This window comes from Lepisosteus platostomus, chromosome 25 (assembly GCF_059453375.1).
Source record: "Lepisosteus platostomus isolate fLepPlt1 chromosome 25, fLepPlt1.hap1, whole genome shotgun sequence".
In the NCBI taxonomy this organism is placed as follows: domain Eukaryota; kingdom Metazoa; phylum Chordata; class Actinopteri; order Semionotiformes; family Lepisosteidae; genus Lepisosteus; species Lepisosteus platostomus.
In genome coordinates this window covers 15019526-15044467 of record NC_142635.1, presented here as the reverse complement: position 1 = coordinate 15044467, position 24942 = coordinate 15019526, and the positions used below count along the sequence as shown (strand labels likewise).

The following is a 24942-nucleotide window of genomic DNA, read 5'->3' as shown; positions in this document are numbered from 1 at the left end:
TGCCAGGCTGGTACCAGGCTCTGAGCGGCCAGCCGGAATGTGAATCCTGTCCTCCCGGATTCTACTGCAGCCCTGCTGTCCTGGAGCCTCGGGGCGCGGTTGTCCCCCTGCCCTGCCCTTCTGGGCACTTTTGCCCCAGAGGGACGCCATTTGGCACCAGGAACCCCTGCCCAGAGGGCACATACAGCAGGATCCTGGGCCTGACCTCTTCAGGTAAGCCCTTACAACTGAATCCCTCGTGCCAGCTTGTCTCATCTTCCAGCTGCTGATGGCTCGTGCTGGTATTAGCTAAGACAGGCGTGGAGTACAAGCAGCCAGGAAACAGAAGAGCGAGGCAGATGATTAGAGTTTGTTTCCTGATGTGTCACGTTGTCGAGATCTTTCAGTGATGGGCTGGAAGAGCTTCTTGGATCAGCAAGCTCCAAATATATTGGCAGTTGAGAAAGAGGGACTCCCTTTGCTTGCTTTTCACACGTTGGGGTGGAGCGGTGGCTCTGTGGCTAAGGATCTGCGCCTGTGGCTGGAAGGTTACCGGTTCATATCCCATGGCCGGCAGAGGAATCCTACTCCATTGGGCCCCTGAGCAAGGCCCTTAACCCCAACTGCTCCAGGGGCGCTGTATAGATGGGTGACCCTGCGCTCTGACCACAAGCTTCTCTCCCTGTCTGTGTGTCTCATGGAGAGCAAGCTGGGGTATGCGAAAAGACAAATTCCTAATGCTAGAAATTGTATATGGCTAATAAAGTGATCTTATCTTCTTTTAGAGGTTATTTCTAGTAAAAAAACACTTCCAGGCCTCCAGAATGCTAGTACGTTTGGCAGAGCAGAGAGTAGCACTGTATCTGTGGCTCTCTTGTGACTCGTGCTGTTGGGGCTGCAGCTCAGTGCTCTCAGTGTCCGGAGGGGCGGTTCTGTGGATCGGAAGGCCTTGCAGAGCCCACCGGAACCTGCTCGCCCGGGTTTCTCTGCATTGCTGGGGCCCGGCTGCCCAACCCCAGAGACAACGTCACGGGCATGGCCTGTCCCCGAGGGCACTACTGCCAGCACGGGCTTGTGTCAGGTAGGACTGTGCCTCCGATTAAGTGCACGCTTCCCATCAGACCACAACCTAAAACAATCTGCAGCCGAGGTGCCAAAAAAAAACAGCAGGATTTTTGGAGTGTTCTTTTTATAACACAAGCCCTGTCTTCTTGAGCAGCGTCACTGGTCGGTCACCCGCAGGGGAAGATCAGGACTGAAACGTGTCGGTGAAGAGCCGCTGTGTTTCCACAGGCAGCTGCTCGGCTGGGTTCCTCTGTGACTGGGGCTCCAGCAGCCCGGAACAGCGACCCTGTCCTGCTGGGTTTTACTGCCCCAGAGGGACACAGACCGCCATCCCCTGTGCTGCTGGGACTTTCAGCCCTGTGACTGGGAACAGCCAGCGCTCAGACTGCACACTGTGTCCCGCTGGGCAGTATTGCCAGGGTGAGACAATCGATCAGTATTGCTGTTCCTTTAAAAATTAAGTTGGTACAGTGTATAATAGTATAATATATGGCATATACTGTATATATTACATGGGAAGATATAACAGCAGAGTAATAGAAATATATTTTCCACATTGTTTAGTTTTCCCTATTGATGTGTTGGGGAGTAAGCTAGCATTGCGGGGGGAAACATGACACATATATGATCAAAAATCTAATATTATAATAATAATAATTGCTTACACTTATATAGCACTTTTCTAGACACTCCACTCAAAGCGCTTTACAGGTAATGGGGATCCCCTCCACCACCAGCAGTGTGCAGCCCCACCTGGATGATGTGACAGCAGCCATAGTGCAGCAGAACGCTCACCACACACCAGCTCTCAGTGGGGAGGAGAGCAGAGTGATGAAGCCAATTTTTTTAAAGATAGGGATTATTAGGAGGCCATGATTAGTAAGGGTCAATGGGAAAATATGACCACAGAGAGTCAGGACCTCGTTTTTACGTCTTATCCGAAGGATAGTCTTTTTACAGTATAGTGTCCCCGTCACTATACTGGGGCATTAGCATTAGGACCCACGTGGACCGCAGGGTGAGCCCCCCTGCTGGCCCCACTAACACCTCTTCCAGCAGCAACCTTATATACAGTATCATATATACAGTGTAATATATTTTTATTGTTCTGCTGTTGCTTCATACAAAGGAGCTCATTTCTCGGCACGCTGCAAACCGATTCTGTTGCGACGTGTGCCTGTAGTCTGGTCCTGGGGGTTTGCCTGCAGGTGTGTACAGCACTGCCCGGGGAATCTCTTGTGGTGCTGCTGCTGCAGTTCTGCCTTGTCCATCTGCCCTCAGGCTCAGCCAGCGCTGCTCCGGACGGCCTGTGCTCTGTGGGGTTTTACTGCCCTCCTGGTCAGACCTCCCCCACTCCCGCTGCTTTCCGCTGCCCTTCTGGGCACTCCTGCCCCCCGGGGTCTCCAGCACCCCAGCCCTGTGACATAGGATCCTTCCAAGCTCAGCAACAAGGGGAGTCCTGTGACCTCTGCCCTGCTGGATTCTACTGCCACTCACTGGAAGGTAAATTCGATGTGCAGAAACACAGAGGCAGATGCATAACTTTCTATATATATTTTTTTTTTACTCTTACACTTGTATAGTGCTTTTCTGGACACTCCACTTAAAGCACTTTACAAGTAATGGGGACTTCCCTCCACCACCACCAGTGTGCAGCATCCACATGGATGATGCACCAGTACTCTCCCCACACACCAGCTCTCAGTGGGGAGGAAAGCAGAGTGATGAAGCCGATTTAGAGATGGGGATTATTAGGAGGCCATGATTGGTAAAGGTCAGGGAGAAATTTGGCAGAGACATCATGGTAACATTCCTACTCTTTTCAAGAAATGCTCTGGGATTTTTAACACTCACAGAGAGTTAGGAGCTCAGTTTTACATTTCATAGGGAGACACAGCACCTTTTTTACACTATACTGGGTCTTTAGAACCCAGACTGACCACAGGGTGAGCGCCCCCTACTGGTCCCACTAAAACCTCTTCTGGCAGCAACCTCAGCTTCCCCAGGAGTCTCCCATCCAGGTACGGACCAGGGTCATACCTGCTGAGCTTTAGTGGGTTGCCAATTATACATTGCAGGGTGATATAGATGTTGGCAGTACATGCATATTATTTGTTCAAATCATAACGCTTTCATTTGTGATCACATTACTGATACCAGGAACTGACATTTACTGTGCCATTAGTTAGTTTGTGCAACATGCAGCTACAGGAGAAGGCGGTGCTAACAATGACTCTCAGTCTTGTGTATTTCCTTGTTGTGCAGAAGGTGGGGTGGTGCAGCCAGCCATCTGTCCTCGAGGGTATTACTGCCCCCCTGGGACAGGAGTGGGCACTGAATACCCCTGCCCCCGGGGCACCATCGGACCTCAGAGTGGAGCCACCTCTGTGTTGGATTGCCAGCTCTGCCCGGCAGGTGAAATCTTTAAACCTCAGGCCGCACAATTTGTCATTTTAAGACTTCATCAGTTATTGCTCGTTCTCAGCAGTTATGGGTTGGCTTATCAGCCTGAACAGGTGCAGGGGCTCATGGGGCTTCAGAAAAGAGGACTTTGGTAAAATTGTGCACCGGAGTGACCCTCCTTGTATCACAGCCCTGTGCAATCATACAGCCTTCAGAGATGGAGAAAACTGTCAAAACTCAAACGGGGTTTGCGAAAGCTGTAGAAGAAACAGTTATAGAGCTAACTGGTAAAACACTAAAAAGCAGGTCAGGTGCCAGTAGGGTTCCGGGTAAGCTTCTGCGGCAGCTGTTGCGTGAAAAGCCTCAGGGAAACACGGCTAGACCAGATGGTTTGATTCAGCGTGGAAGGTCTCTTGTCTCTGAGTGTCTTGCGACGCTCTCTCCTCCTGCTTATGCTGTCGTTGACTCTGCACAGGCATGTACTGCGCTTTCCATGGCCTCTTCCAGGCAACAGGGCCCTGCCAGGCTGGTTACTACTGCCCCCCGGGATCCAGCAGCCCCAACTCCACGGAGTATATGGTACAGTATCTGCACACTGTGGGCTGAAATTCTATTATTCCACATGCAGTAGTTCTGCCTCCGAAGCTCACACTGTACTGTACCTTCCTGTAACCTTTCTGCTTCTTGTTCCTTCCGACCCGGTGTGTTTTGTTTGATTCTGTTGTCCTTGTTCCCCTCCTCCTGTTCTTCCTAACTCTTGTTCTCCTGGCCCGGTGAAAGAGACCGTGATCTGGACAAAACTGCACCAGCAGCCCCTCCGCTGCTTCTCAGGCCTTGTCTGTTGTACTGCATGTCTCCAGGTGAAGGCGGACGGCGCCTCGGCTAGAAAGAACCTGTGTCCTGCGGGTCATTTCTGCCCGGCTGGCACGGGCTACCCCCTGCCTTGCCCCCCGGGCTCCTACTCCAGCTTCCTGGGACTGAGCCGGGCGGAGCAGTGCCAGCCCTGCCCCCCGGGACGCTTCTGTGACCGGCCTGCCCTGACACACCCGGAGGAGGCGCCGCCCTGCGACTCGGGGTAACTGGTTACGTTCCTCTTGCACCCCAGTGCTTGACCTCCGGCTGCGGATGGACCGTTCTGCTCTTGAGCTCTTTGCTTGTACTACTTTTCTGTTATATTTGTTTCTCATTGCCATCAGATATCTTCCATAATTATCATATGAATAAAACCTATAAAACAAAAGACTTACACAAAGATATATATATATATAAAAAACCCCACAATTCCCCCCTATCACCTACCCCTCAAAAAAGCAGGATACATATAAAATACATAATATATCTGAAATGTAATATGTATATATTTTTTCGTATTGATATTTCTTGGAGTGGAAGTATCCTTTATATTTACATTATCAAATTTAGTTAACTTTATATTAATAAATGAATCATTAAATTAAACAAACAGTACTTATATCCTTCATTATTTCACATAACATCACTTCACATAATATTGATCTTTCTCAATTTTTCCATCCATCTTCAAAAAAGCTGATTCTGATTCTATATACTATGCGTTATCCATTCCATTTCACAAACTTCTCTAATGGCTTCATTTCACTTACTGGTTTGAGGCGGTTTAAGCCACAATCTTATCTGCTTTAATGCGGTTATTCTCAGTATTCGAAAAAGATATTTACCTATTCCAGAAAACAACACCTGTGGTTCTTCCAAAAACAAGGTTGTCTGAAAATACTGTAAATAGAGCTGACATTTATAAAGAGATTCCATGACTTTGATAACTACTGCTATACTGTTTACTGTTCTGAATCTGCTTTGCTGGACTTTGACAATGTAATATTTGACATTTGAAAACTTTCACTAGAAATAACAACACTCGAGGATCAAGTGTTCTGAAAAGGTTATGGAGTATTTAGTGAAAATTTGGCTGAACCCGCTGAGGCTGAGGGCTGACCTCCTGGCCAGAGGACGAGGACACTGGGGACCCCCCTGCAGAGTGAGGAGTGACCAAGGGGCAGCTGCAGAGGAGGAGCTGGGGTGGAGGTGGGATGCAAAAGATGTATGTGAGGGAGAGAAGGGGATTGTGCGTAGTATGGATAGTGTTTAGGTGAGGAAGTGACATCAGGATTGCTGAGTCTGATTGAACTTGGTTGATGTCATCCCTCCCGAACTTATGTTATAAACTCCATTTTCTGCTAAAGTTATAAAATTTCAGCTCGGTATAAATGTCTATCATAGGATGTATTAATACTTCCAGGTTCCAGATACACTATGTTGTGGGGTTTTTCTGCAGGTATGTGTGTCTTGGGGGCAGTGTCAGTGCCCGCCCTACTGATGGCCTCCATGGTTACCTGTGCGCCAGTGGGTTTCACTGCCCCATGGGGACAGGTGCGGCCCTCCCCTGTGAGCCTGGCACCTACGGTCCCATGCCAGGAGCTGCAGCATGCCTACCCTGCCCTCCTGGCACCATGTGCAATTCCACCAGCACAGAGCAGCCTGCAGTCTGCCCAGCAGGTACTGTTTCTCCAACTGCGCGTTTGCCAGGAATTTTCAGCCTGCAGTGGGGGTGTGAGCACCCCCAGGCAAATCTCAAGGTTCTGACCAAACTATTTTTAATTATACGGTGTGGAGACAATGCATAATATCATGTGACGGCCAGCAGGAAACTCACGTAGGGACATTAGGTACAGTACATGCCAATTTTAAGTAACTAGACCCACAGCAATCGTACAGAGACTTAGCAGTAATTCTAGTGATGTGGAAATGTGGATGGTTTCGCTGACATATGAGAAGAGCAACATAGCCAGATTTAATCTATGCACCAGAGACGGGCACATGTGATGTGAAAAAGATTATTTACAGCTGCACTATTCAGTATCCTCTTGTTTCTGCCCCATGCTCAGGACACTTCTGTCCCCCGAAGACAGCCACGCCCCTGCCCTGTCCAGTGGGGACCTTGAACAGCCTTCCTGGTGCCCAGTCCTCCTCAGCCTGCGTGCCCTGTCCAGCTGGACTCTACTGCAGCACGGAGGGAGCCCATGAGCCTCATGGCAAGTCCACACCCACTTCTCATGCCCACTTGTCTGAAAGGACCAATGGCTGTGATCAATGACTGGGACCAGGCTATACATGGATCAGAATGACGAATTTCACGGTGAAAGACACAAATGTTCTCCAAAGCTGCACTAACACTGTCAGCAAGGAAGCAAAATTAATTTTTTAACCTGCACTGCACTTGGAAAGAGACAAGCAGGGTTGTGTTTCAGCCACTTATTATATAACCTTAAACACAGAAACAACGTCTGAAGGTTTGGGAAAGAAAACTTTCCAGGTTCAGCCAAGATAATACATTTGCTATGTTTCTCTCCCCGTCTCCTGATCCAGGTGAATGCCTTGCGGGTTATTATTGTCAAGGTGGGGCCACATACGCTGTGCCTCAGGGTTCTGCCAAGTTTCCCAGGAATGGCCCCTGTCCGGAGGGTCACTACTGCCCTGCTGGAGCACCGTCCCCCCTGCCTTGTCCAGTGGGCACCATCAGGAACTCCACAGGTGGGCTCGTGGTATCTGGCTGGAAGGAGCAGTGACTTCACACTGAGGCGTCTGCAGACGTCACGGTTTCCACGGGAGTATTGCTCCATAGGATCGGTCTTAACTTAAATCCTCTGCATTTTATGCCTCCCCACCGTTGACCAAAGAACACATTGTTATTGATTCCTTAATATGATTGTTTTTGGCTTTCCTTGGTGATCAACCTCAAAAAGCCGACTCCAACAGGATGCAGTAAGTGATACGGTACGATAATTTAGGTTGGGATAAAAAAGCAAAAAGTAATAAATGTGACCATAGAGAAGTGAACAGTCTGAGGGCTACAGATTCTCACGATGCTGTCTTCCTCGTAGGGGGGTCCTTCATGGAGAGCTGCCTGCCCTGCCCTGCGGGTCACTACTGTGCCAGAGAAGGCCAGGCCTCCCCCAGTGGCACTTGTGCTGCTGGGTTCTACTGCCCTTCCACCTCCACATCAATCAGCCCCCATGCCTTCCTGTGCCCCAAGGTCAGCCCATGGTAACAAAAGGATCTCAACTGCACAGGCTTTTCCTTTCCCTCTGCGGGCTGATTCTCGCTGACTACTGAGCTGAGCCTTCATTCTCTTCATTCTTGCACAGAGGGCTCCTGCAAGTCGCGTGCAGTACCTTCAGAATGCCAAGTCATTAACTGTAGAGCTCAGAGCGGTGTTGGTGTGAGAACTTGAGGTTAATTGCGTCGTGTATGCTGAAACAAGTTAATCCAATTAACAAGCCCGCTGAGTCGATGAACCTCCCAGATTCACAACTTAAGTTACAGTAATATGGATTGCAATGGAACACAAATATGCTGTCACTGGACATGGGTTTACTTTATATTCTTAACTATTCGGTATATAGTGATTGCACAGAATGACGCTGCTTACGTCTTCTGCTTTTCTTTGCATTAGACTCAGAAATTACCCAAGTAATTGTCTGCTTGTTTTTTTTCCCAAGTTTGCAGAAAGGATGTTATTGAAAGACACCTGGAAATCCTGCTGTGTGGTGTTCCTCTAGGACCTGAATTAGGCACTTTTTTCAATTAGGTTATAATCCTGACATCGACGATCACTGTTGAACATCTGTTTCCTCAGGGTCACTACTGCCCCCCCGGCTCAGCTCACGCAGTCCCCTGCCCCACAGGAGAGTACCAGCCTAACCCTGGCTCAGACTACTGTGTACCCTGCCGGCCTGGCTTCTACTGTGAAGAGGCTGTCACTGGAGACCCCCATTCCTGCCCGCCACACTCGTACTGTCCCGCTGGTACAGTGTAGACTTACTCATACCTCTGCAGCAGGCATCTCCGCCACTCACTCATTTCATCTCAGTTGAGTTTGGAGACGATCATAGCTTTTAAAAGTGCCATTTTCTTTACAGTTCGCTCCTTTCTTTCGATGTATATTGGGAATTCAGCTCTACAGCATTCCCCTAGTTCCGCTTTTCTTTTACTTTACTTTAAAACCGTAAAAAGACAGGATTAGAATATTACAAAAATGGTAGAACATGCACACACATACTGTGGATACAGTACAACAGCTGTGTCGCAGGTTGGTTTCGTAGCTCTGCTATCTTTATGTACTCGAGTGCCTTGTGCTTGTGCTTGCAGCCACCCAGGTTCCTCAGCTCTGCCCCCGTGGGACATTCACCCCCCCAGAGCAGGGGGGGCTGCAGGAGGAGCAGGAGTGCCTGCCCTGCCCCCCAGGGAGGTTCTGCAGGTACCCCTCACCTCATTTCGTGAGGTCCCAGAGGTCTGTGTAACAACTGGATCAGTAAGAAACTGCATCCTGTTACTGCAGGAAATGGGCATTGTGGCCAAAAAACAGATTGATTCTATAACTGCATATCTGTGGGATCTGTCCAGCCCGATGACCAACTCATTTGTCCCTAAATCTTTCCGTTCATAGATGAATGAATCATGATCGATTTCTGCCTTCCACGTGTAACGGTTCTTGGGGTTTCTGCCCTTGCTGCTCCTGTCCTGCCAGTTTGCCCCTCACTGCGTGGGTCTCTGGCATCACACAACAGGGAACTTGCCGGCTGAGCTTAAGGAGACCTCCCTCAGCTCGGGTGGCTGAGATCCCTGTTATATGCAGGGGCGTATTCGTTATATTCTCCCCCTGCTTAATTCGCCGTCCTCGGCGAAGGGCCATCCCCGTTAGGGCCACCGTTGTAACGGTTCTTGGGGTTTCCACCCTTGCTGCTCCTGCCCTGTCAGTTCTTCCCTCACTGCCTGTTCGAGAACCCAGGTCTCCGGCGTCACGCAACAGGGAACTTGCCGGCTGAGCTAAAGGAGACCTCCATCAGCCCAGGCGGCTGAGATCCCTGTTATACGCAGGGGCGTAGTCGTTACACACGCAATTCCTGTAAATTCAATTACCTAGATTCCCATTTCTTCGAAAACCCAATTCTTAACTTCTCTTGCCCGTCTTCACGTTATCTTTCCTTTGTGCTCCGTATCCTCATATCCCTGTCCTCTCTTCCATTCCAAGATAGCCAGTAATGCACAAAGTGATTGCTGAATGGAGAAAGTCAGTGGTGTGACTGTATTTGCCATGATCGCAGCTTTGTCTGGCTGTTGCATGCAGCCTCCTGGAATGAATGAGGATGAGTGGAGCGACCTGAGAGTTAGTGTTGACGATGAAGTTCCCCTGAAGCTGCTGTTGTTCGCTGGCTGCCCAGGGGAGGCAGGATCCAGGGGCGCTGCGCAGCGGGGTTCCTGTGTGTGTCGGGCAGCTCCGAGTTCACTCCGCAGGGCCCGGTGCTGCAGGACTGGAGCGGGTGCGAGGGGGGAGAGAGCTGTGCCAGCCCTTGCCCGGCAGGTAACTCACTTTAGCAGAAGAAGGAGGCTGAGCTCTTTCTTTGCATCAGCTGCTTAAAAGGGACAACTTCTTTGGTTTCGTATGGTCTTTCCCGACTTTTGCGCCTCAAGGTGTCTTCCTGAAGGTACATCCCATCACCGCCTTGACCTTAATGAAGCATTTCTGCTCGTTACCAACAAGATCCCAACCGTCTGTGGGAAGAGCCCATCACTCATTCAGGAGTACCCATTTATTCACATTGCATCTTATATCAGGGGCTCCCAGTCCTGATCCTGGAAGCCCAGTGTGTCTGCAGTGTCTCTTTAAAGCACCAGCACCTGAGGAGCTGTTCACTAGGTCCACATTAAGACAGTAATGAGCTGATTCATGTTAGGAGCCCACATTTACTGAAAACCTGTAGATGTACCTGCCCTCCAGAATGAGGGCTGGAGATCACTGTTTTATACTGTTTTCTAATACAAAATTCTGAGCTACAGTAAAAGCCAAGTGTTACTGTTTTCTATAGGGTTCTATTGTCCAGAGGGCTCCGAGCAGCCCAAGGCCTGTCCCTCCCACACTATCAGAGCCTCCCCAGGGGCCAGCAGGAGAGAGGACTGCGTGCCCTGCCCAGCAAAACACTGGTGCAAAGAAGGTACAGCGCTCACACCCTCCCTCTCCTCCCGCTTCACAGGTCTGAGTCTTAGTGCTCCGAAAACTAAGACAGCTCTCAAAGCCAATGTTTCACAAAGCAAACCGTCATTGGGGGACCATTGCCTCACATGATTTGCTGTTTTTTTTTTTAAATAAACAAAACATGCAGGAATCATGACTTCTTTGTAAGTTATTTTTTCAGCTTTTGAGAGCCCCTTTACCAGAGCATTTGACAGAGTTATAGATCCCGCTAGGGTTAATCGCGTGACCAATCCCACCTCGTGTGAGACACAGGGGTGTTTCTTTCTGGCTCTGTAGGGGACCCAACCCACTACCTGTGTCCTCCTGGTCACTACTGTGATGAGCTGACCGGCAACAGCACTGAGGGAGCAGCAGGACCCAGAGAGTGTCCTCTCCACACCTACAGAGCTGCCCCTGGAGCGGGCAGCAGGGGGGAGTGCCAGACCTGTCCTGCAGGCTACCACTGCGACTCCACAGGTCAGGCCTGCAGGCATCCTGGAGGGCTTCATGTGCATTCTGTACTGTACATGTGCGATCTCTCCAGTCCAGTGTCATCACCACCATTCCGCAGCATCTTACACAGAAATGATCTTAAAATGGAAAGAATTTATTTTAATAAGATGAAGTTGTGGAGACAGTGGAGTACACAAATCCAAGGCAGGTCCAGTTTAATGCAATGTCAGTTGCATGCATTTTCAGTGCCTTATGCCTGGGTTACGCAGCAGTGTTCTTTCTCGTGCATTGCTTTGCTCTCGACGGCTGTAGAGGAACAAGTAAAGGTTTATTCCACGCTGAAAAGAGAAGAAAAGAAACACAAGGTTTTGTCCGTGGAGCCTTTTTCGGGTGCCGCACCTGGATCTCCTGGAATTACTCTGGGAGTTCCACACCTGAAGAAGGCTCCACAGCCAAAATGTTTCTTTTCTTCTCTTATTAGCGTGGAATTAATCTTTACTTGTTCCTTTGCAGCCTACACATCCTGACGCAGCTACCCACCTGTCACACCCTCTGCAGCCAGAGGGCGCTCCTTCTCTGTCCTGTCTCTTGTTTCCGGTGCTTTGCTGTCCTTCCGGTGTCTCTCTCCCTCTCTCTGGGGTTATATATTTCTGGGTCTTTCGTTTGCCTTGGCTCAGCATTGACGTTCAGACGTCCTGAAACCTGTCTAGCACCAGGTGGCCCCACGTCTCCTGCCTGAGGGAATAGGTTTCTATATGGCATTTCCTGAACAGCTGAGCCCGGGCTAACCCCCATCTCGCAGCTACGCATAGGGTCTTTTACGCTCTCCTGCCATTCCACGGTTCGTCCCTTCTGACATCCGTGACGCCACCTGAACTACGACAGCTGAAGTGTCTCCTTTCCCCCAGGTCTGACAGACTACGCGGGACGTCCTTGCCCCCCAGGGTTCTGGTGCAGTGGGACGGGCTCTCCTGTTCCTTGCCCTGCTGGCACCATGAGACCTCAGCCCGGCGGAGCCTCTCCCAGCCAGTGTGAACCCTGCCGGGCTGGTACTTACTGCCCTGACCCCGGCCAGACAGGACGGCCCAATATCTATGGCACACCCTGCCGCCCTGCCTACCAGTGTCCACCAGGTACACTCCCTCCACAGGCATCTCACTCCTTCCTTTAGTGATGCTGATGACCTTCAAAGACATCGATTGTGACCTCTGATAAAACTGATCATGTCCTTCAAAAATAATGATCATGACCACCAGTTGGGCTGTTCGTGACCTTGAATGGCACTGATCTTGACACTCAAATTCATTTTTTGACAAATTGTGAAAGCTGGCTATTTTAAATCTCACTTACCCATTTGTTTTAAGATAACTCTTCCGTCTTAGATTAGTGTTCTGTTTAAAAGTAGCCACAACATCTTTATCAACTTTACTTTTTTATTGGTTTGAGGTTCTCATGAAGAAGCAAGTCCAGAGGAGTTCAAGATGACAAGGAAAGTTGCATGAAAGATGAAATACAAAGAATGCCTTTACTTTCAGCAAACACAAAATACATGAACGCTGTGCAGTTAAGAGGTTTGGCATGCTAATATCAAAGGATTCCAAGCACAAGGGCTTCAAACAGAAAGTTAAAAAAATATTACAGGATACACTGTAAAAAATGCAACATCAACACCGCCAAACAGTTGAGCGGAACTTGACACGTTTCAGATAAGCTGGATTTCCGAGAGCAAAGTGTCCAGGCAGAATCTCACCCTGGTCAAACACTGAGTCAGCAGCCCAGTTAGAGACCTCATGGCTGAACTAAAGTGTTGTAATGCTGAGCAGTGAGAACTGAGGAGTTCACTTGTGTGTCATCAGAGTCAGTCCATGCTCTTGCTGTCTAGGCTCCATGATGGAGACTCCATGCAGGGCGGGGTCATACTGCAGACCCCAGACGGGACTTCCTGCCAGCTGCCCAGGGGGCTACTTCTGTGCCGAGGGATCAGAGACGTACGACACACCACAGCAGCAGTACGTCGGTTTTATCCACAGGCTGTACCAGTCCACACCAGTCCTCCCTGACTCTCGCCTCCGGCACTCTGCGTTTCGCCAAAGCAGAGCGTTCACGATATCCGTTCAGATGAACTGGACCCGAAGATTTCTTTAAAAAAGAATTGGTTTTAAATTGTTGACTACAACCCAGAACGATTAGTCCAAGACCTGCCACACGGCACTTTCTGCCGAGTCAGAATGACAAGACATTAGATAATGTGTTCGTCTTTTATAAGGGTGTTTTAATTTTCTCAATCGTTATTCTTCTGGCTATTTTAAAGAGCCCCGAAGTTTATACAAACCATTTCGAAGAATTAAAGATATCTCAGTGGAACCATCGAAAAGGTTGAGAAAATGAAACGCTATACTATAGCCATAAAAATGCACTTGTAAAGTGCTCTAAATTAAATAGCGATCACAATTTTCTAATTGTCTGTGTTCTGCACTGTTACATAGCCAGTGTTCAATGGAATTAGTGTGAATTTGTCTGCATGAAGAATTCGGTAACAAGCCCACTGTATGTATGTCTCGTGACACAGCGCAGAGAGCCCTTTCTGACCTCTCTCCCATCCTGCAGGTGCTTATTTCCTTACTACTGCCCTGCAAACAGCTCTGCAGCTCTGCTCTGCGATGGCGGATTCATGCCGGTCAACGTCAGCGGTCCCAGAGACTCGCGGGACAAGAGCTGCAGGCCGTGCGAGGCCGGGACGTACCGCCCCAGTGTGGCCTCCCAGCTGGCCTGCTTGCCCTGCCCCTCTGGGTACCACTGTCCCGCAGGTGAGGCTCTAGCAGTGGCCTCGCCACATGGCCGGGCTCACGTGTCGGTCGCACTTAAGCACATTGATTTTGCTGGGCACGGAGGTTTAGAAGGAACTTCCATCCATCTCCTCAATACCTATTCCAATTCATTGTTGTGGGGGAGCCAGAGTCTATCCCAGCAATGCAGGGCGCAAGGCAGGGGACACCCTGGACAGGACAGCAGTCCATCCCAAGACACACCAGGGCCAATCTTCCCAGAAGCCAAGTAACCTACCAGCATGTTTTTGGACTGTAGGAGGAAACCGCAGCACCCAGAGGAAACGCACACAAACGCAGGGAGAACGTACAAACTCCACACAGACAGTGTAGCCCTGGTATTGAACCCAGGGCCCCAGCGCTGAAAGGCAGCAATGCTAACCACTGCGAAAAAGGAACATGAATCGGGCAAACGAGACAGTGTTTTTATTAATTGTCAGCAGAGTCAAATTTGTGTGAAAAAATTTGGTTTAAATTTTAAGTTTATTTCAACTTATTTAGCTAAGTTAAAGTTTACTTTATTCAGTGTCAGGTGGGGATGTAGCTTGCCAATAAATTCTGTTTGTTTTAAATAATCCAATAAAAGATAAAAGACAAATGATATCTGAACTACATGACTGAACACATCATCTACCAGCATTGTCAAAATGAAATTGATTGGAAGTGTTCAGAAATGTATGATTTAAAGGTTGACCCATGACACCCACAGGACTGGGGCTCTCCAGAGTCAGTTAGCCACTCCTGATGGAGGGTATTGAAATGATGAATGTGATGGAAACTAAATACCATTTATCTGACTTGTTTAACACAAATGATTTTCAAAGTAACGAAAAGGTAAAGCTGAAGTTTTATACAATTGAACGTCTTTCAGGGACCGAGCTGTACCTCAGTAACCCTTGTCCTGTTGGGCACTACTGTCCCCTGGGGTCTGCTTTGCCGGTGCCCTGCCCTCCCGGTTCCTATGGCAGCATCACCCGAGCAAAGCATCGTGGGGAGTGCAACCCTTGCCCCCCAGGCACCTTCAATCACCTGTTTGCCCAGAAGGCCTGTTTCCCCTGTGGCAGCTCGTCCTTCTCACTCGCAGGTGATCACACTGCTTTCTGGGGTGGGGCGTAGTCCCTCTTCTGCAGGAGGGAGCTGTGCAACCCTGTATGATACAAAGCACAGCTGCAAACCAACACAGGGTGAAAGCTACGCATGTATTTTAAAATGATCATTACGGTTTCCTCCTAGATAAGCACAAGTATAAGAACACCAGCGAAGCTCCTTTTTTATATACCTGATTTACTTTAACTACTGCACAGACTGGTATCTTTTGCATTCATGGTGAATGACATGCTTTAGATGGAAGGCTTTTACTCCATTATTTAGATGCAGTACTTTTAAAGTTAAAGTAATAGTTCCTATTATGATCACTACAGTAAATATGACCACAGATTTGACAGGACTATGCAAGAGGCTCAAAGGGATGCTCACAGGGAAGCTCTCGGTTGCTTCACTGAAGATTTGTTTGCTCAGCACCTCTCTGAAAGATCCAAAAGCCTGAACTCTGCGCTCATTCCTCAGGGGCAGCCTCTTGTACCTGCCTGGGCCTGAACCGGGCCTTTCAGCAGTCCGACGGCACCTGCGTGTGCAGAACGGGCTTCGTCTTCTACAACGAGCTGGACCAGAAGAGCTCCTTCAGTGACAGCGATCTGGACTGCCAGCCGGAGGTCAGGAGCAAGGCCAGCGCGCCAGTAAATGACTCGAATCTGCTCAGCTGGTTTGAGTAGTTGGGATTATTACTCACCCGGCTTTCTGTACCATCATGCTATCATGTTCCCTTGTTTCATTGCTCTGCATTTTTCAAATGGGAAAAAGCAAAATCCCCTTCATGGAATAATTACACTCAATGCCACGATTGAGTGAACACTTTGAATCTCTCAAAGCACAATGCAGACATGACGCAAAACCAGAGCAGAATCATTTGTCTGCTAAAGTCCGAATGACCGAAAAAGAGAGGCCCTTCACCTTTATTATTTAGGGCTTGCTTTTCTTTTAAGACCACATACTGTATGATTTATTTTTGTAGAGCAAGTTCCGGTACTGTTGTTGAATAGTGTTGTGCATGCAGAGGAAACCAGCCGCACTAGAGTGAGTGACACGAGGCTTTTCTCCACCTCTGCCCCAGGTGAGCGAGCGCTGCAGGGCAGGGCAGGTGCGTCTGGCCGCATCCCGCCAGTGCGTCTCCCCCGCGGAGTACCCCTGTGCCGCCGCCTGCGGGGCCGCTGGGGGCAGCCTCAGCGCGGAGCTCGGAGTGTGAGTCCAGGGCCGCCAGGACCCATACAAAACAAGGGGCCAGAGGGGATTGGGGTGATCCGGAGTGGGATGAACGAGTACCCTAGGAATCGCTTCTAGAGAAGACCCTCTTGACCAAAGTCAGAGGGCAAGGGCCTGGCAGCGGAGGAGGGCAACATTAGGTGCACTATGACCATGAAGGAGCCCCCGAACTTCATGATGTCAAGAGGTCCACTATCTTTCTTTCACATATGCAGAGAGGCATTACAAAAGCAATAAAAATGCTACTGGTCCCCAAAATGCTTCAAAGCATTCATACCGTTTCTCAGTATAATGTACACGCATACTTAACACATGGTGAAACAGGATTCATCCACATCCAAATAGCCAATCTCAATAACTGGTTTGTCCATTATTGACTCCATTACATGCTGGCAACCTATTACTGTACATTATCCACCACTACAGTAAGAATATTGCTACAAATGGGAGGGTTACAAAAATGGTGTAAATCAGGAATTGACCAGGCAGTTTAGTCAGTAAATAAAACTACACACAAAAAAACTGTTACTCTATGTATATACTGTATTATTTACAGACAAGGTCTTTCAGAGGCCTAAAATCCTAATCACCCAGACAACCCCCAGACTTCTACTATGTACTGTATTACTGAAATATAAGTTTAAATCAAATGCAGATATTGCATGTTAACCTGTTGATCAAGACATATTTCAGATATCGTGACTTCGTGCCGTTTGCTGTGAACTGGTGTCTCTGTAGAGCTCACTGAGCCTGTAAAACACCATAGACAGAAGAGGTGTGTCAGGCTCCATCTTCACACGCAGAAAAAATGCTTCCGCTTGGTCCCATGTGTACGGTTAAAGATTCAGTAATATTGTCATAGAGGTCAATGAAATGAAATGGAAGCGTGTTCTCTCGGCGGCTGTAGGACGGGTGAATAAGATTGTTTTTGATTCCCCAGCTGCCATTGTAAGCAGTATGTCTCTGCTGAAGAGCTTTGCGACGCCTCCTGTCTGTCCAGAGTGCCCCGAATTTCTGCCAGTTTTGGATCTGATGGCCAGCTGGTCCTGAACATTAGAGACAAGGAGACGAGAAACGCCTGGAGCAGAGTGAGTTTCAAACAGGGAGATGGAACTCAGCCCAGGCATACAGACATATTGACAATGAGAAACTGATCTGGGGAAAGCGTACTGTACTGTTAATATCCTGAATATTGAAAATTAAGTGAAACTTAGTGTGTGGAATCAGTCATACAAGGACTTCCAGGAATTTATTCAGACTTTTGTTTTTCTCCAGCCTGTGGGGGATGTCCTGAGCCCTGATGTCCAAGTCCAGGCCAGTGACAATGTCCACCTTGTTCAGTTCGGCCCTGAAGGCGTTTTCGGATGGATCTTGACAGACAGCAGCCTCGTAGACACATTTCTTTCAGGTTGTTTTTTTAATTGTGCTTTAACTTATATATACGGTAGACTTCTTAAATTCTTTTAAATTTAAATCTAAAAGTAGGTGCTGTTCACAGTGTTCCCCCCTTTTAAAATATGAAACATAATTTAGCAAGTACCAGTAACGTTAAAGACTCTTAAAAATAATAAAAATAAAGCAGTTAATTTGCTAAAGTACCCTTTTTCTTATTTAAACAATTGAAATATAGTCTAATTGGGAAGATTTGCATGAGCTAAATTAGAGACCAGAAAAACAGGGAAAAATCCTTCTTATGTACAAGAGGGACACTATACAGTTCATGTTGAGTGACTCCCTGCAAGACAGTAGGATCCACAGCAGAGACTGTTTGTGGTGCTTTGTTCCTGGTCTCTCAAAATAACAAAACTAATTAATTGTTTCTCCAGACTAACTTGGCCTACAGTACTATTGATCTATATAAATCTAGAATCCATTTGGTTGTACTGTTCTGTACATTATTTGCAGGACTGGGTCGGGCAAGCGAAGTCTCCGCTGACAGTAGGTTCAGGAAGAAAAGAGCTTCTAGTGGAGACATGGAGACAAATAGAACCTCCCTATCCCGCATTCCCAACCCCATCGCCTGCATCCAACCGGATGACATGCTGCTCTTTCAGTGCACCATCAGCCACAGCAGTGAGTCCTTCTCTCAGCTCGTCCTGCAGTTTATCCTGTTCTGTTGTTAAGGCCTTCACCCACTTACTATCAAGACAGCCCTTGACTAAGACAGCGACACAGGAATTTTACATGGTGTTTTTTAACATGGCACAAAGGTGATCGCAGCAGGCCTTCAAACTGCGTGTTCATCACGGGGAAAAATAATGGAATTACATGTGTTGGACCTTTAGCAGTACAAAAAAAGCCACAATCCATTTATACTGGATCATTCTTGTAATGCCGTGGATCATTATGTCTTTGTCACCGATTCCTTTATCTTTTTGTTTCCCGAAGACCGCAGTCTGAGCCACTTTCCCGTATACCAGAAAGATCATCTCTTCAGCAGCAATCCTAGCTGGGACTTTGGTGCTTTTCGACGGCTCGAGCACCTGATTAAGGAAACGCAGTTAAATTCCTCCAGGTAAGGGTTTCGTTTGTACTGTACTGGCTTGAAGAAGAGGGTCAAGGCACTTGGGATAGGACTATGGAAAGTTACAATTAAATCTGAACTGCAGGCAGTTTCGCAAGATTCTCTCACTTTCGAAAGGTTCTTAAATGAGCCGTGGGGGCAGACGCGTCTGCAAGCTCCGGGTTTTCCCCGTGCAGGTTTGCCCACGTGTTCTCGGAGGCTGGGAGGTACGTGTTCCTGGACAACGCGGTGCCGGAGCGCAGCCTCGTGGTGGTGGTGACCGAGCGCGGGGCGGAGTGCCATCCCAGGGCCGCGGCGTTCCAGCCCTCCTCCCCGGTGCAGCTCGTCAGGCACGGCGTTCTCAAACGGCACCGGCTCAACCTGCAGCCAGACTGGAGCGCCATCGCAGGTAGGGCCCGCCGGCGGCCGTTGGTCAACCGGCTGGCCAGCGCGGTTGACTCCATCCATCAAAGAAACTTGGTCCCAGGAGCGTCTTGCACCTGTGAAACATAAAATACTGACCCAGAATTTGAAACTGAAAACGGGAAGTGCTTCTTTACGCAAAGGTTTGTGGGAATGTGGAACAGGCTGCCCAGCAATGTGGTTGAAGCCAATACTTTGGCTTCTTTCAAGAAATTGCAGATCTCTGGGCTAGATGGGCTGAATACCATCCTCTCATTTGTTTCCTTTCTTATGTTCTTAAGGCACTGTATAATACAGATAATCACACAGTACAACACAAAACATGGAAATCCTAAACAGTAGTATGAACTATTTCTGTTAATACTATGATCATAAATCTAAAACCTGATAAACGAGGGACAAACTGATCTAAATGTGGCCTAACCCATACACATAGAGCCTCTGACTGGTGCTAACCTGGTGCTTAAAAAGCAGGCAAAATGGTCCTGTGGAATTCATTAAACGGATCAGGAGCCACTCTCCTATGGATTTAGGGTTCAAATGAATCCATTTTTCGCAGGTGTTCTCGGATTCCTGGCCCTCGTGGTAGTTGTGCTGACCACGTCTGCCCTGGTTCTGAAGCCGGCTCACACCCACCTGAGCCCGCTGAGGAAGTACAGACCCAAATGGCGCAGCCTGGGAGAGCCCAGCATTCCTGCTGGCTATATCTGCAGTGGGGGAAGGTAGTGCCTACAGGGCTTTGAACCTCTTAAACCACTCTGTCAGCCACCGGAGTCTCACGTGGCCCCAGATTTTTTTCTCTAAGCCGTCTGTTATTTTTGCGTTTGTGTCGTACAAAGGCCAGGTTTCTCAGGAACTCTTCAGGTCTGTGCTGTGAAAATAACCTGTTCATTTTCTTTGGTTTTCATGCTGAGCCCGTTAACTTCCTAGATTTTTTAGAACCCAAACCTTCAATTTCATTTCTGTAATTGGGAGTTTTTAACAGATGTCTGGGAGGGATAATGTTCAATCAGGCTCAGTTGTAGTAATTCGTAATCACTCCTGACGCCTTTCTTCACCTAAATGTTATAAATCCTGCACATGATCCCCTTCTCTCCCTCGCATACGTCTTTCTGCAACGGTGCGGTGGCTCTGTGGCTGGAAGGTTACCGGTTCGTATCCCACGGCCGGCAGAGGAATCCTACTCTGCTGGGCCCCTGAGCAAGGCCCTTCACCCCAACTGCTCCAGGGGCACCGTATAAATGGCTGACCCTGCACTCTGACCCCAAGCTTCTCTCCATGTCTGTGTGTCTCATGGAGAGCAAGCTGGGGTATACGAAAAGACAAATTCCTAATACAAGAAAGTGTATATGGCCAATAAAGTGATCTTATCTTATCCCTCCTCCACTTAATCTCCACTGCTGCAGCTGCCCCTAGGTCACTCCTCACCCTGCAGGGGGGTCTCAGACTCCTTGTCTTGTGAGAAGACTACAACACCATAAAACATTCAGTTCACACTTAATTCTTGGGTGTTAATCCTAGTGAAGTTTACTTTAGTTGTCCTGTTCCCAGCCTACTTTCTATCCCATGTGTGTGTCTGCTGAGGGCTGTCTGAAGGGTTGACTCTGGGTTTTCCCCTTAGCTGGGAGTCTCCTGGCACCAGGGTTGTGGGAGAAGGAGCAGAGGCTGAGGAACCAGCGGTTTTTAAAGGAGGTGAGTTTGAAAATCCATAATTCGTGCATTGCTTTTTGAATTAGCTGTCGGTTAAATGGTGGCTTTGGCTCCAGATCTATTGGTGCTTGTCCATGTGTAATCCCAGGTTTTAACAAACCTGGGTTTCTCAAATAATCGCTCACGAAAAGTAACAAAAAAGCGACATAAACCTTTCAGGTCTGTTATATTAAAAGTTAGTAAGATTAATTGTATGTTTTTCTGCTCCTATTTCATGCCAACAAACTTGCCATGACATTTAAGAACACAGGCTCTGCAGATCTCATGGGTATAAGCTTCGCTTCCATGAAGCGGCATTTCATATTTCAAAGTCCCTGGGCTGATGGGGCCTGCTGTTGCTGTTGCAGAGGTGAGGAAGGGGCCCAGGGAGCTGGAGGATTTCAACGTGAAGACCCTGTACGACAAACTGGAGGACCAGACCCTGTACCTGACCTCCCAGCTCTCCAAGCACCGCAGAGACACGCAAGAATTCTACAAAAACATCTGCCAGCAGATCAACACCGCAAAGGTAATCTGCTGCCTGCAAACAACAACCATCAGATCGAAGCCCATAGGATGTAACCCAGGAGAGCTCCATGGTCTGGCTGTCAATACTGCCGACTCCCAGCTCTTGGCACCTGGGTGCAGTTTGCATGTCAGGATAAGAATCCTCCAGATGCTCTGGTTTCCTCCCACCCCGCAAAGGTGTGCTAGTCAGATTAGCTGTGTGCATCAGCACCCTGTGTCTCTAGTGTGAAGTCCTGCCTTGTACCCTGTGCTTTCAGGATCCACAATTAGCATTTTTCTACTAGCAGATATGTAGATGGATCCAACTCATGCAAAAGCTGTAAAAAGGTGGGAAATGGAACTGGCCCTCTTTTAAAAAATGTACATTATCCAGTCTTCATACATTTGCATGGAGGTATAGGTTCCAGGATTTTAAATCCCTTTTGTGTCTGGACCCCTTGTTTCTAGGAAATAGTGGAGCACCTGAGCTCCACTGAACTGACCCAGCTGGGCAAGGCTCTTGGTGCTGGCTCACCTTCTGGAGATGGTGTGAAGACAACTAATCGCTCCGGCACAGATCCAGAGGGGCAACCATTAACAGGTCTACATATGTTGCACGATTTATTCTAGAATTGTCACAGCATGGTTTAATTTAACACATACTGTGGTTAGGGAGTGGATAGATGTATGATCTCCCTGCAGTTTGAACTCAGATGTGTGCTTTCTGGAATATACTGTACTAACATAATGATGCTGTAACAATCACAGCCTGGTAGATTTAGTAGATAGTTTTTGACAGAATTTGTTTAATATCTGAAGGAAAATGTAATCTTTTCATGCTAGGCCACAGCCAAGTGTGACCTCAGGTCCTACAACTCTCTAGCATTATCCTATGGCCTTGTTTGCTTGTTTTGGTAGCATGATTCAACTATCAGGCCACTATCAAGTCTCTTTTGATCACTGCTCTTTTTCTGGTCCCCTTTCGTTCATCTCCTTTCTTAATCTTTTCCTTCAGAGTGGTTTCTCTCCATTGCCCCGGTGAGCCCTTGTGCACACAGCTCTTTTTCCATGTTCAGACTGTCCTTGAATTCTACGTGAAAGAATATCCTTTGTCTGTTCTTTCTCTTCCTAGAGAGTTACTCAGCAGAGGGCGCTGTGGCTACTACAGAGTGCTTGTTATAATTTCCCCTGTGCTGCCACACTATTTCTCTCTACTCTCACACAGGTCTTTTAATCTCTCTCCTAGCTAAAAAATATGCCTCTGCACTATTCGACATCCAGGCCTTGTGTGCTTCTCAATATGAATTTTCACAAACTATTACACAGCCTGCCAGATCCTGCATTCTGTTAGTCGGCCTAATTTACCTCCCACTAAGAACATCTCCCTCTCAACCCTGGCTGAGCCCATTTTGGCCAGGGAATACTTCTCCATACCAACTATCGGCACGCCTGACACAAAGCAGCAATCAGTTGCCCAACCCCACACAGCTCAGTTTGAATCTCAAGAAACTACTCTTTTGTGAGCATTTTTTCCCCATCTCCAGTAGGGAAATTAATTCCAAGGGCGCTTATCACAGCGGTTCCTGTGAGGAATTTCATTCACTCATCTCTGAGTGCCTCACAAACAAAGCCCAGGTGTGTATAATTCAGCACCTGCTTCTAATACCGTGCACTTAGCAGCCATCTTGGCTCAAGGCAACACCATGGTCCAGGTTTGAGCCAACATAGTGGCTTCCTACGGAAGCTTTTCAGGGACATACAGTATGCTCACCCAGCCTTCTTGACTCAAGCACATGGCCTAGTTTTCAGTCAATCTTCCTACAAAAGCCTATTCTCATTTATCGCAACTAGTTATGTAACTTGATAGCACTATCTAATATCAGCAAATTCTGAATCTGCCATGCAAGTGGAGACTGTTGTAGAACAATTTCCAGATGTTCAATTCAGATGCCCAGCAACAGCCTGATTCTGGGTGGAATTCCAGTCAAAGTGACCCCTGCCTTTCACCTGCAGATTCCTCTGTGCAGCTGATGGAGGCTGTGCTGAGGGCTCTGGAGGGCGTGGCTTTCAGAGTGGACTGTGAGAACACCCTCCTGCAGCACCTGACCAAGGAGCGAAGTCAGGCAGAGAGCAGGAACTGCAAGGTAACAGTATCCCAGACTCTCGAGCCCTCCTAGGCGTGCATCATTATTCATTTTCACATACTGCAAACTACAGGAAATAAGTGTTGGACGTTAAACCTCGTCATCTTTCGGATGAGATGTTACACTGAGGTCCTGACTCTCAGTGGTAGTTACAGATCCCCGGGCATTTCTCGTTTTTACTAAAGATGGGAACATAAAATCCTCACATGAGGTCATCATTCAACACAGAGTGCGCATACAATACCTAAGAACAAAGGGCAAATGCTACTGTGAATTTCAGGATTTTCTGTATATCACGTACAAAACAGAATTCTCACTGTAGCCCTTTGTATGCTGTAGGCCAGTAGCTCCCTTGTTCGGTGGGACCACAGAGCCTTTAATCACTGGTGCTGATTGATGCCTTTTATCTACTTGCTTGTTTAGACTTTTTATGCCTGTTTCTGCACTCAGCTCTTGGTTTATAATATAACTTCAAGTATATTATTAGTTATATAACTAATATAACTTCAAGTATATGATTCCAATACATTCAAGTAGGCAGCTGCGTCAGCAATGCGTAGGCTGCAAAGGAACAAGTAAAGGTTTATTCCCTGCTGAAAGGAGAATAAAAGAAACACAACATTTCGGCTGTGGAGCCTTCTGCGAGTATCGTCAAAGGAAAAAGTGTTAACTTTCAGACAATCCTTTAGGAACAGCAACATCTGTAAAGGAATAGGAATCTTGTCAGATCGCTGTGAAAAGATGGAATGCTGGTTTAGTGAGAGAAGGGGGCAAGTAGCCCAGGGAGGAAGAGAAGGAACGATGAAGAGCGCTAGAAAAAGATTAAGCGGAAGGCATAGTGGATCGCAGCAGAAGTGGGCTGAAGTAGTTCAAGTAGGGAGCTGCGTCAACAAGCATAGGCTGCAAACGAACATGTAAAGGTTTCTTCCATGCTGAAAAGAGCAGAAAAGAAACATTTCACTTGTGGAGCCTTCTTCGGGTGTGAGCCTTCTTTGACACGTTTTCTTTTCTTCTCTTTTCAGCATAGAAGAAACTTTTACTTATTCCTTACTATTCCAATAACCTGAGCATAAAGAACTTCACACTATCCCTCCTAGGCCTGTTTATAATAATTTTACTCCCTTACCTCTGTCTGAACAGCTCTTAACAGGTGAACGATTCATGCTGAACAAAGGCAAGCAGGGCTGACAATCTGTTAAACACTACATCAATGAGCTACTGTGTAGGGTCCAGGCTACATTACAGGTATCGCACTGGAATAAGGGACGATTTGAAACACAAATCGGTGCGAGGTAGATACCAGTCACCATCTCATTAATCGTTTTTAAAAGCTGACAGCAAACTGAAAAACACGGCTCAGGTAGGAAACTGAATCCAATTAGACGTTGATAAAGAACAGACACCAGGCTGGAAGGGAAACCAGAAGACGCTGGGGTCAGGCTTTGTAACTCCATCTGTTTTTTTTACAGGCTTTCCAGAAGTCCCTGTACAATTCCTCTCTAGACGTTTTTGACCCCAAAAGGACACCCGGTCCCGAACCGTTTCCCCCCAGTTCAGGTGAGCTGACAGCATTCGACCTATCTC

General features: G+C 47.9%; 1 protein-coding gene across 1 annotated transcript in view; it reads left to right on the top strand.

Annotated features, from left to right (window-relative positions):
• Positions 1 to 24942, top strand: part of LOC148641199 (uncharacterized) — a gene marked incomplete at its 5' end in the record, with an annotated part of 69604 nt that overhangs the window by 39957 nt on the left and 4705 nt on the right. Inside the window, 33 exons of the mRNA XM_088619611.1 lie at positions 7 to 213; positions 881 to 1060; positions 1273 to 1464; positions 2326 to 2547; positions 3310 to 3459; positions 3923 to 4026; positions 4308 to 4522; positions 5759 to 5979; positions 6369 to 6515; positions 6850 to 7014; positions 7365 to 7516; positions 8120 to 8288; positions 8632 to 8740; positions 9705 to 9844; positions 10350 to 10475; positions 10793 to 10972; positions 11857 to 12081; positions 12831 to 12957; positions 13556 to 13755; positions 14645 to 14857; positions 15340 to 15485; positions 15944 to 16071; positions 17033 to 17180; positions 17368 to 17500; positions 17998 to 18165; positions 18481 to 18607; positions 18793 to 19004; positions 19578 to 19740; positions 20640 to 20710; positions 21076 to 21236; positions 21683 to 21815; positions 23228 to 23358; positions 24828 to 24915. Of these exons, the coding sequence (XP_088475737.1) occupies positions 7 to 213; positions 881 to 1060; positions 1273 to 1464; positions 2326 to 2547; positions 3310 to 3459; positions 3923 to 4026; positions 4308 to 4522; positions 5759 to 5979; positions 6369 to 6515; positions 6850 to 7014; positions 7365 to 7516; positions 8120 to 8288; positions 8632 to 8740; positions 9705 to 9844; positions 10350 to 10475; positions 10793 to 10972; positions 11857 to 12081; positions 12831 to 12957; positions 13556 to 13755; positions 14645 to 14857; positions 15340 to 15485; positions 15944 to 16071; positions 17033 to 17180; positions 17368 to 17500; positions 17998 to 18165; positions 18481 to 18607; positions 18793 to 19004; positions 19578 to 19740; positions 20640 to 20710; positions 21076 to 21236; positions 21683 to 21815; positions 23228 to 23358; positions 24828 to 24915 (5253 nt within the window). The remainder of the gene's footprint in view (positions 1 to 6; positions 214 to 880; positions 1061 to 1272; positions 1465 to 2325; positions 2548 to 3309; positions 3460 to 3922; positions 4027 to 4307; positions 4523 to 5758; positions 5980 to 6368; positions 6516 to 6849; positions 7015 to 7364; positions 7517 to 8119; positions 8289 to 8631; positions 8741 to 9704; positions 9845 to 10349; positions 10476 to 10792; positions 10973 to 11856; positions 12082 to 12830; positions 12958 to 13555; positions 13756 to 14644; positions 14858 to 15339; positions 15486 to 15943; positions 16072 to 17032; positions 17181 to 17367; positions 17501 to 17997; positions 18166 to 18480; positions 18608 to 18792; positions 19005 to 19577; positions 19741 to 20639; positions 20711 to 21075; positions 21237 to 21682; positions 21816 to 23227; positions 23359 to 24827; positions 24916 to 24942) is intronic.